Source organism: Sapajus apella, unplaced genomic scaffold (assembly GCF_009761245.1).
Source record: "Sapajus apella isolate SASKATOON/1434 unplaced genomic scaffold, GSC_monkey_1.0 scaffold22, whole genome shotgun sequence".
NCBI classification, from domain to species: Eukaryota; Metazoa; Chordata; class Mammalia; order Primates; family Cebidae; genus Sapajus; species Sapajus apella.
Window position 1 is genome coordinate 10457761 of NW_022436962.1, and position 10857 is coordinate 10468617.

The 10857-nt window shown below is 47.5% G+C and overlaps 1 protein-coding gene across 1 annotated transcript in view; it reads left to right on the forward strand.

Annotated features, from left to right (window-relative positions):
- IL24 (interleukin 24) overlaps window positions 1-10775 on the forward strand; it is a 32778-nt gene extending 22003 nt beyond the window's left edge. Inside the window, exons 3-8 of the mRNA XM_032289496.1 lie at window positions 5989-6056; window positions 6263-6480; window positions 7248-7310; window positions 8416-8574; window positions 8919-8993; window positions 9875-10775. Coding sequence (XP_032145387.1) covers window positions 5989-6056; window positions 6263-6480; window positions 7248-7310; window positions 8416-8574; window positions 8919-8993; window positions 9875-9958 — 667 coding nt within the window. The 3' untranslated portion in view covers window positions 9959-10775. The remainder of the gene's footprint in view (window positions 1-5988; window positions 6057-6262; window positions 6481-7247; window positions 7311-8415; window positions 8575-8918; window positions 8994-9874) is intronic.
- Window positions 10776-10857: the final 82 nt, after the last annotated feature.

Here is a 10857-nt window from a genome sequence, read left to right on the forward strand (position 1 = left end):
ACAAAAAGCCAAAAGACCGGCACTCTAGTCCTGGTTACGCCATTTATTTATGTGACCTAGGGGAAAATCACTTGACCCTTCCGACTCTCAGCTTCCTAGTCTGTAAAGGAGGGATAATGATAATCTGCCCTCCTTATTTCAAAAGTCAATGGTAAGTGTCAAGTGAAAAAAAAATCACTTGGAAATATTTTGTACAGCTCTAGGCATGCTGTATAGATGTAAGAATAATTTATGTTTGTGTTTACTTTCATCCCCTGAAATGCCTATAAAAATAAATCACTTACTACACCAATGGCTCAGGGGAGAGGGAAGAATGACAAATGCCAGTTGAAGGGGATGTCCGCTCCTGGAATGACTACAGTTAACTCAGGGAAAAGAGCTAACAAACACTCTGGTTATCCCATATCCATTACCACATGCATTTCCCAGCCAAATGGGGAGATAAAAGTCTGTTTTCGAATGAAAATTTAACTGAATTCACTGGAAGAAAAATGACGATACAGCTTCCTCTTACCTTTTTGCTCTGAGGAAATTCTAATTAATATGTGAATTAATTCTGCTTTGCAGGGCCTTTGCATCCATCGGAAAGGGGGGAGGTTCAGGTTTAAGAGTGACCTCTTTATTGCCTCACACGTGAGTGGAAGTGGAGAAGGAACTCTGGCCCATGGTGGCTCAGTCCCTTTCTCTCCCGTTAGGTTTAAAGGATTTTGTAGGGGGTATGGAATGTGAGTAGATTTATTTCTCAAATGTGAAATTCAGGCTCTGCAGAGAGATATACAGGACAGAGACAGCATGAGATTATTAGAATAAAACCTCTGAATCTAATGAGTATTTTGGAGAAAAAAACAACAGCCTTGTATGTAAAGATTTATCTTTAGATATACTTTTCTTCTACCCATTATTTCTGTAAAACTCCCCAAGTTCCATCCTTTCATAGAGGTTAGTAGAGCTGCAGAACTTGGTCTGGTCCAGGAGAGAGTTTGGATAAAAATACAAGAATCTGGACAAGAGGACCAGCCCCACTTCCTTCAACCTCTCAAAGTCTGAGACTTGGTGCTTCCCCAGAGGTGGGCCAGTGAGCCAGGTCTCCCCACCGTTCCCACCTGGCGGCCTCTGGCCACTGCCTTCCAACTTGCCATCTTGTTTTTCCCACTCCCCTGATCATCTGACCAGTCTACTGCCTCCCTTCCCAGTAAAGGTTATGTTCTTCTCTTTCTCTGTTCCTATTCCAGCTATTTCCCCCATAGCCACTGCTTCCTTCTAATCCAGGGTTGCTTACCTTCAGCACTATTGACCTTAGGTCATATAATTATTTGTGATGAGGGGCTGTCTTGTGCCCTATAGGCTGTTTAGCAGCATTCCCAGCCCATTCCACTAGATACTAATAGCACCTCCCGGTTCTGATAACCAAAAATGTCCCCAGACATTGCCCAGTGTCCCGAGTATGGAGTCACCCCATTGAGATCCCCTAAATCAGTCCTTCCTCCTGTCACTTGGAGCTCTTCCTGATTAAGCATTTACCGCGGGGAAGACACTAACTCTTTCATGTGTTTTATGCTGATGCTTCTCAGAATTTAACGTACATAAGCATCACCTTGGAAGGTTCTTAAATGGCATATTCTAATTCAGTCATTTTTTGGAAGGGCTTGAGATTCTACTTTATTTTTATTTAGTTAGTTTTTTGAGACAGGGTCTTGCTCTGTCTCCCAGGGCAGAATGCAGCGGCAAGATCATGGCTCACTGCAGCCTCAACTCCCCCAGGCTCAAATGATCCTCCTGCCTCATCTTCCCAAGTAGCTGGGACCACAGGTATGTGCCATCACAACCAGCTAATTTTTACATATTTTTGTAGATGGGGTCTATGCCATGTTGCCTAGGCTGACCTCAAACTTCTGGGCTCAAGCAATCCTCCCACCTTGGCCTCCCAAAATGCTGGGATTACAGATGTGAGCCACTGCACCCAGCCCAAGCTTCTGCATTTCTAACAAGGTCCCAGATAATGCTATTACTGCTGGCTCATGGACCACACCTGGCGATCAGAGCTGCAGGTCATCACATCCTCATGGTCTTACTATTTCATAAGTAATGAAGCTGAGACTCAGAGGGCTCATATGTGGCTCAATCACATTTTGAACCCAGGTCTGCCTGCCTCCAAAGCCTGTGCAACTAGATTCTCAGTTGATGTTGGGCCAATGTCTCTAGGTTCTTTCCTTGCCCTTCCTTCTCAGGTAATGATGCTCTGATAAGCTCATCGGAGGCTGAGGCCCAGGCACGTGTTTGCCCAAACTATCCATGTTGGATGATTCCTTTCTCAGACAGAGTGAGCTACTCATGATCCCAGGTGTATCCTGCGGTCAGCCAAGGTGTATCCATGACCTCATGCCTCTGTTCCAGCCTGCCCTGTAACAGCTCATCCCGCGTGCCTGCCCTCCCCGCCTATCTGCAGATGGTAGTCTACAATTGCAGCTGCCCCCAGGGCTCATTTTCCCTCTCAGCTTCCTGCCTTAGCTGTCTCCTGCCTCCCACTCACCTATTATTCCAGCACTTTCACCTGGTCTTTTTTCTGTCTCATCACTGCCTCTTGACATCTTTATCTCATGGTCGTTAGTTAGGGGTTCTTGGTAATGCCCTAAATCCTCACAGGGGAAAAGAGAGTGTGCTGGGGGGTTGTGCCTGGTTCTGGAGGGTAAGACTCAGGCCCTCCAGGAACAAAGGATTCCTGCTGGTGGCAGGTATAGCCGAGCAGGCTGCTGGCCAAGGATTGCATAGGAGTATTTTGTTTGCTTAAGAAAATAAACAACATGGAGTACGAGATGGAGGGAGGGGGTGTGGTGCCAGAGAGGTTGGGAAGAGTCTGCCACGGGCCTGTGCTGTTCACTCTCTTCTTTTCTTTGATCTCCACTGAGCTGGAGGAGGTTATCCTGTCCCCCATGTCACATCCCTACTTCCATTTCTCAAGCCTGGACCCAGGTTGGGCAAACTCTTCCTGTCAAGAACCAGCTAGGGAATATTTTAGGCTCTGCGTGCCATATGGTCTCAGTCACAACTACTCATCTCTGCCTCTGTAGCACAAAAGCAATTAGCGACAATATGTCAACAAACGGGCTTGGCTGTGACCCACGAAAACTTCATTTATGGACACTGAAACCTGAAAATACTGGCTTTCTTTTGGTTTCTTCCCCCAATCATTAAAAAATGTAAAAACTTCTCTTAGGTTTCAAGGTGAAGCCGTTCTCAGCTTAGCAGTGACAGGATTTGGCTTGTGACCTACAGTTGGCCAATCCCTGATTCCCAAATGTATTCCTCAGGGATGTGGGCAAACACTTATGGGAAATACTGGATGAAACAGAATTAAGAAGCACAGACATTTCCAGGACGGGCTAGCACATGCCAGGGCTCTCTAACTGACCTCATTAGGACTCATTTGTTCCATGGAGAATCTTGCAAGACAAGAATTCCTGAAGCCTAGAGTCTGAGGACTGTGCTTTGGGAAACATCGCTCTGCTCAATGCCCTCACTGGGTACACGGTGGAGTCTAGAGCTGAGTGCCTTGCTAGCTGGAGATAGGGCCACAGCTCTTCACTGCACTGGCACTCTTGGTATATCACACTGTCTGTGTCCCCTGAGTGGTTCAGAGCCACATAGGCCAAGACTAGCCCACCAGAGCACCAGGGCTCCCAGCTTTCTGGGCTTGTCCATGTATACACTTCCTTATTCTTCCTGGTTTCCAGAACCTAAGGTGACGCATATTTTGGTTGAGTGATTTAACCCTAGGAATCATGGGTAGCTGCATGTCAGGAAATGCTTCTAAACTTCCTGGCACTGATGGGTTAAAGGAGAGGTCCTTACAGGTTATCCGTCGCTGTGGACTACTGTCCCAGCATGAACAGGGCATAATGATGAATTATTTTGAATTATTTTTGATAACAACTTAATGAATTATTTTTGATGCATAATTTTGAATTATTTTGACAGTAAGGAGACTCGTGTGTGCTGCACAGTAATAATGTATTTACATGTGTACAGAGTTTACCAATTACCTCTGTGTTGATTTTGCATTTGTTTCTTACACTTGCCCTTGGGGGGAAGTGGGACAGATTTCTAAGAAATTTATACATGCAGAGATTGCAGCTCAGAGAAGCTAATAGACTTGCCCCTGCCCACATAGCCAGTGGCAGAGCCTGAACTCAGGCCCAGGTCTCATCTCACCTCAGGGGCTGCTTTCCCGATCACCCTATTGTCTTAAAGTGAAGGGTGACTAGGCAATTAAGTAATACTCTAGGAAAGCATGACAAATTTCCCTTTCTCCACCTCCCTCTTTTTCCTCCACCCCTGCCCCCTCAGCCCCCATATATATGCCCAAATCTCCACAAACCTTGCTTGCCTGCAAATTTTTACTTCTAAAACAACTTCCGTGGCTGAGACAGGAACCTTTTACCCATAGCTACGTCTCTGATTGGTGAATGGTAAGCGTGCCTGTCTAACTTCTCTTCTGCAAAAAGAACCAGTCCCCTCCAGACAGCGAGCCCTCAAGCATCACTTACAGGACCAGAGGTGAGCATGGGGGATTCTTGGGTACTTTTCTTTGAAGCACTAGACTTCTGCTTTATTTGTGAATGGGGGTTGAGGCTGGGACAGCAGAAGTCAACTTTTTGAGTGTTGATGTAGGGACAAGACATTACTGTGATGAGGAGCTGCTTTCGCCAATTTAACACCAGGAAGAATTGAGGCTGCTTGGGAAGAAGACTGGGAGGAATGTGAGACTGAGAGATGGATTTTCAGTAGAGGCTGCAAAACCTGTGGAGTTTAGCTGGGCACGGTGGCTCCTGCCTGTAATCCCAGCACTTTGGGAGGCCAAGGCAGGCAGATCACTTAAGGTCAGGAGTTTGAGACCAGCCTGGCCAACATGGTGAAATCCCGTCTCTACAAAAATACAAAAATATTAGCTGGGCATGTGTTTTCAATATTTTCAGATAAAAAAATCCCAGCTACTCAGGAGACTGAGGCATGAGAATCACTTGAACCTGGTAGGCAGAGGTTACAGTGAGCCGAGATCACGCCACTGCACTTCAGCTTGGATGACAGAATGAGATCCTATCTAAAAAAAAAAAGAGCCTTTGGAGTTTGAAAGAACAGAATGAGAAGACATTGAGGGAGATGCTGAAGCACAGCCCCTACCCCTCATGACCTCTAACCCAGGGTCGTCGCCTCCCTAGCCCAAGTGCTGGCAGAACCGGGTCTTTGTTCTTCCTCCCAGTCTAGGGGTGGGAGGCAGTTCCTTCGGGTGTCAGACCAGCGCCTGGTGTAAGAAAGGTTCTTAAATGGTTGTGGAAAGAAGTACAAAAGAAAGGGAAGGAGTGGGAAAGGGAGGGAGCAAGGGAGGAAGGGAGGAAGGAAGGAAGGGAGGAAAGAAGGAAGGAAGGGAGAGAGGGAGGGAGGGAAGGAGGGAAGGAGGAAGGACAGAGGGAGGGAAAGGGCAAAGGGCAAAGAAGGCAGGTAGAAAGAAATTCTCTGCATCAGTTATAATAAATGCATAATGGTGTTAGGTTCCCCAGCTTGGAGACTCTTCACACAGTGCTTCCCAATTGGCACTTCAGAGGAAGGCTTTGGAGATGATTCATCTGGAAATCTGATATCTCTCTCTTACTTGGTTACTTAAAAAGTGAATTCTTAAACTCAAGAGTGAACGGTTAGTGGAGGCGGCAGAGTGGTTAGTGGAGGTGCAGGACTCCCCTGTCCTGCCCTCCGTGCCCCTCCCCAGAACCAGGATTAATCCCACACTCCCTTGTGATGAGGAGTGAAGGACAGCCGTCTCCTGGGGAGGAGAAAAAGACTTGCCTTCCTATGTGTGCCTGGTGACTTAAGGGCATAACTTGTACAAGCACACATCTAGTTCAACTCTTTGTTTTCCTGGGTTTGGACTCCCCAGATGTGGCACATTAGAACCCCCCATTTCTCCACTCTTCTCGGTCAAATTCTGACTCACAGATTTGAGGCAAGAGAGAACTGTGATGGAGGAGGAGGAGGTGCAGGGCGTGTGGGTGTGAATGGGCAAGGTGGGGAAGAGCAGGTGGAGAGATGGCAAGGCCAGCGGCCTTAAGTTGGAGGGGCAGAAAGACCCCTGCCTCACCCCAGTGCACCCTTGGCCACCGGTTTGCAATAGTCTCAATTTTCCCATTCAGGAGCCCCAGGGATTGGCCTGGGCAGACCCTCAGAGCATTTTTCCAGGGCATATCACTCTGGGTGAGAGGGCCTGCCTCAGGAGCTGCCTCCCTTTCTTTCAGCAGACCCTCCTGTCCCCCTTTGCTGGCGATGGCCTCTCGAATGCAGATGGCTGCGCTCACTTGCTTGAGTCTCCTGCTTCTCTGGAGCCAGGTGCCAGGGGCCCAGGGCCAAAAATTCCAATTTGGGCCCTGCCAAGTGAAGGGAGTTCTTCCCCAGAAACTGTGGGAAGCCTTCTGGGCTGTGAAGGACACTATGGTGAGTCAAGTGCTGTTCTGGACCCAGTCATGGGGGTTCCGAGGGCCAGGGGGTCGGGGGGCAGAGGGAAGATGCTATTTTATGATTCTGGAGCCCTTCAAAGCTTGCTAATCAGTTTCCCATATAATAACTCTGAGGCCAGAAGGCATCACAAGCCCCATTTACACATGTGGAAACTGGGGCTCAGAAAAAAATGTGACCAGTCTCCAGTGACATAAACAGAGCCCAAGGGAAACCATGAAGAGAGCTAGATTCATCCAGGCTTTGTCCTGAATGGAGTCGTCAGCTCTAAATCTGAGAACCAGAATGAATGGCTGGGCTGCGGAGGAAACTCCGAGGGCGAGAGGCAGCTCTGGGGTATAGGCTGTCTGCCCTCATACCCCGCTTCCTCACCATGTGGAACATGGAGCCAAATTCCTGTCCACAGTGGTCCTTAAAGCAGATAGGCTTATTTCCTCCCATCTCAAATGACCAGAGGCATCAATCAGCTTCCTTGTCGAATCTGTGTTCAGGCTCTAAGAATTAAGAAATCCTGGGACTCCATTTGCTTCTTGGGGGCCAAGCTTAGTCATTTTCATGGCTGCAACTTTGTCTCCCCTGGCCATAAGCCTGTTCAGCACAGCCTTTCCTGGGTCCTCCTTTGGTCCCTCTGGCCTTTGAGATCTCACAGACTGGATTTAGGGGTCTAGGGAAGCAGCACGTATTTACAGTGCTGGTTTCTATGCGGACCCCTAACCTGGAAATATCTTTTCTTTCTGTTTGCAAAGCAAGCTCAAGATAACATCACGAGTGTCCGGCTGCTGCGGCAGGAAGTTCTGCAGAACGTCTCGGTAATCCCACCTTGGGGATACCACCCTCTGTGCTTCTGTTCTAGTATGGGTGGGGGTGCAAGGATTTCTTAGGGGAGGTTGATGAAAGCCCTTCACTTCTTCCCTGGACTGACCTTACATAGGATAGGGCCAGGCTGTGAGCCAGGGAAGTCAGTGTCTGGGGTTGTAGTATGTGTATGCGTTGGTACTGGGAGCAGGCGAGGTGGAGGCTTGTAAACATCTTTCTCCATTTAGACAGAGAATTACATATTTCTCTTTTACTTGTGTAGGCCCCGTGGACATCTACTCAGGTTCATGTCCCCTCTTCCATCTTCATCCTTTTCTCTAGGTCCATTTTCCTGGGGCCTCCCTTAGTCCCTATGGCCTTTGATATCTCCCGGACTGGATAGATTCAGGGGTCTAGGGAAGCAGCACGTATTTGCAGAGTTGGCTTCTATGCTGACCCCTAACATGGAGACATCTTTTCCTTCTGTTTGCAAAGCAAGCTCATGACTAAAGACAGTATCTAGCAAAAGGTTTCATCCTTTCTTTCACCATGGTCAGGTAGACTGCGTTATCATGGGTGGGTCATCATCTTCTTATCACCCATCTAGTGGGCACAAACCTACTGAGCCCTGAGCCCTGAAAGATGTGGTGCTTCAGGAGCTTGAGTGGGCTGGAGTGCAATTGCTATGTCCAAAGATATTAGTTTCACCTGATTTCTTCTGTTCTCAGCCAACTCTCTACCACCAAGTCCAAGTTCAAGTGCTTTTCAGGGTCCGTCACATCCCCATAGCTGTTAAAGAAGCCATGTGGCAGGGAAGAAAGATAATATTAACCAGATAGGCAGTCAGGAATCCTGGGAGCTCGGTTGTGTCTGCGACTGATTTACTATGTGACCTAGGGCAGGTCATTTCTCTCCCTGGGTCCTGGTTCCTCCTGTCAAACAAAGGTGCTGCTTTCCATGGCCCCTGAAAGGCTCCTACAGATCTAAGGTTCATCATCACCTCCTAGAAGATCCCTATCTCTGCTGTGCTTATCTTGTCTTGGGTGGCATGAGGGTCATTCTTCTAGGGGCCAGGGTGGGCAGAGGCATTGGCTCAGCAGTGACCCAGACCTTCCCCAGGCTGCTGAGAGCTGTTACCTTGTCCACACCCTGCTGGAGTTCTACTTGAAAACTGTTTTCAAAAACTACCACGATAGAACAGTTGAAGTTAGGACTCTGAAGTCATTCTCCACTCTGGCCAACAACTTCGTTCTCATCGGGTCACAACTGCAACCCAGCGTGAGTATCACAGGCTCTGGATACTGGCAGTTCTGGGTTCCAGTCTAGGTCTCCTTCCAATCCACTGGGTGACCCTCTGCAAAGTCCTCCACCTCCCTGGGCTTCAGTTTGTTATCTGTAAAATGGGGATGAACACTCCTGCCTGGCAGGATTGCTGTGAGAATTACAGGAGGCAGCCCCTGTCACAAGGTGGGAGTTTGGTATTGGGCACCTTGGGGATGCAGGATTCAGACCTGGCATCTCAGGCTTTGGGAACCCCTGTGGCATTGCCAGGAAAAGTGAGAGGGAGCTTGTATCTGCTTCTACCTAAAACTTGGCACAATTTCTTTTTCCATGTTATATAGCAGGAAAATGAGATGTTTGCCATCAGAGACAGTGCACACAGGCGGTTTCTGCTATTCCGGAGAGCATTTAAACAGGTAAGGCTAAGAGCTGAGAGCTTCTCCATCCAGCAGAATAGACTAAGCTGAACTGTCACATAAGGGCGCTTTAGAGACCCAGTGCAGAATGTAATGCAGGGGACACCATCAGCTTTGCCCCACCCCCCCTGACTTAGCAGGAGCACAGGTATATTTGCAGAAGTATCATAAACTAAGTGATCTTTTTTTCTTCCAGTTTTCAAGTCAAAATGCTTTTATATTTCCTTCCTACAAGATGATTTTACTAGAGGAATTTTGCCTGTCTTTTGTGGGTATTTGAGCTGGGCAACTGAAGTCAGAAGAGAGGGAGAAAGAAGGGAGAAGCCCCACCCCCACCCATAGACACCTGCAGTATTTTTCATGGTGCTCAAATTGTCTAGTTGTGAAAAACAATTATGGGAAATTATACTGGCTTTTCCAGAACTATGACAACAAAATCCACATTTCATCCCTAGCCCTCCTCAAAACACAAATGATTTTGATCGTTTTTTGAGGAAGAGATGCATCAGCCTATAAATAAATAGTGAAGATCACATCTGATGGAGAGGGGCCAACTGGGCTCACTTCACCTGTGCAGTGGATTCAGATGGTGGGCCACATCCACCCCATACTGGAGTTTGTGGTTCCTGTTATTCGGGATGCCATATGCTTTCCCCTTGTTCTTTGCCCACAATTACTCACTGTCCTGTTTGTCCTCACCCCTGAAGCAGACAAACACATGTAGACGGAGGAAAAGTGACAGGCAGGTGAGCATATCAGAGGTCACCCAAAAGTGACCCATCCCATGGATTGGAGTCAGGTCTATTTCAGGCATGGCAGGTTGGAAGAAAGACTATTTTCATAGCTAACATGGCTGACCTTGAACCCTCCTTTCCCTTTAGTTGGACATGGAAGCAGCTCTGACCAAAGCCCTTGGGGAAGTGGATGTTCTTCTGACCTGGATGCAGAAATTCTACAAGTTCTGAATGTCTAGACCAGGACTCCATTCCACCTCCACCAGACCATTCCCTGTGTCATTTCAAACAGACTCCCTTCCTATGCTGTTCACTGGACACTTGACACCCTTGGCCATGGGTCCCATTTTTGGCCCAGGAATATTATCAAAGAAGTCATTCTTTAAGCAGCCCCAGCAAGAGTCAGGGAAGGTGCCTCTGGATGCTGTGGAGTCTACAGAGAAGATTCCTGTATTTATTACAACTCTATTTAATTAATGTCAGTATTTCAACTGATGTTCTATTTATTTGTGAGACTATAAGTTCCATGAAGACAGCAGAATATTGTGCCCCATGCTTGTCCTTTACCCCTCACAATCCTTGCCACAGTGTGGGGCAGTGGAGGGGTGCTCACTAAGTACTTAATAAACTGTGGTTTTAATTTTTTTTGCCTGTCTTTGGATTATTGAAAAACAGAGGGGTGCTGGGATGTAAAACTGAACTTTAGAGAATGGAAATCACACTGTCTTCTGATATCTGCAGGGACAGAGCATTGGTGGGCATGGGGGTGTGGGGAAGAGACATCAGTTTGAAAAGTAAATGATAAAAGATAAAACGTGGATTAAAGTGCCCAGCACAAAGCAGATGCTAACATTTCATTTTCCACCCACACTCAACAGCTTACCCCATCATCCCTTTTCCTTGGTGCCTTTTTTTTTTTTATCCTAGTCATTCTTCCCTAATCTGCCACTTGAGTGTCAAGCTGACCTGCTGATGATGACATTGCACCTGGATGTACTGTCCAATCTGTGATGACACTCCCTGCTGATAAAAGGCAACACAACTCAAAGCTGGCAGCCTTTCTTTTCTATTTCTGGATGAATGCCCAGCGAGACTGTGTTGTATAGCCAGAAAAGGCCTTCTTCCCAAAA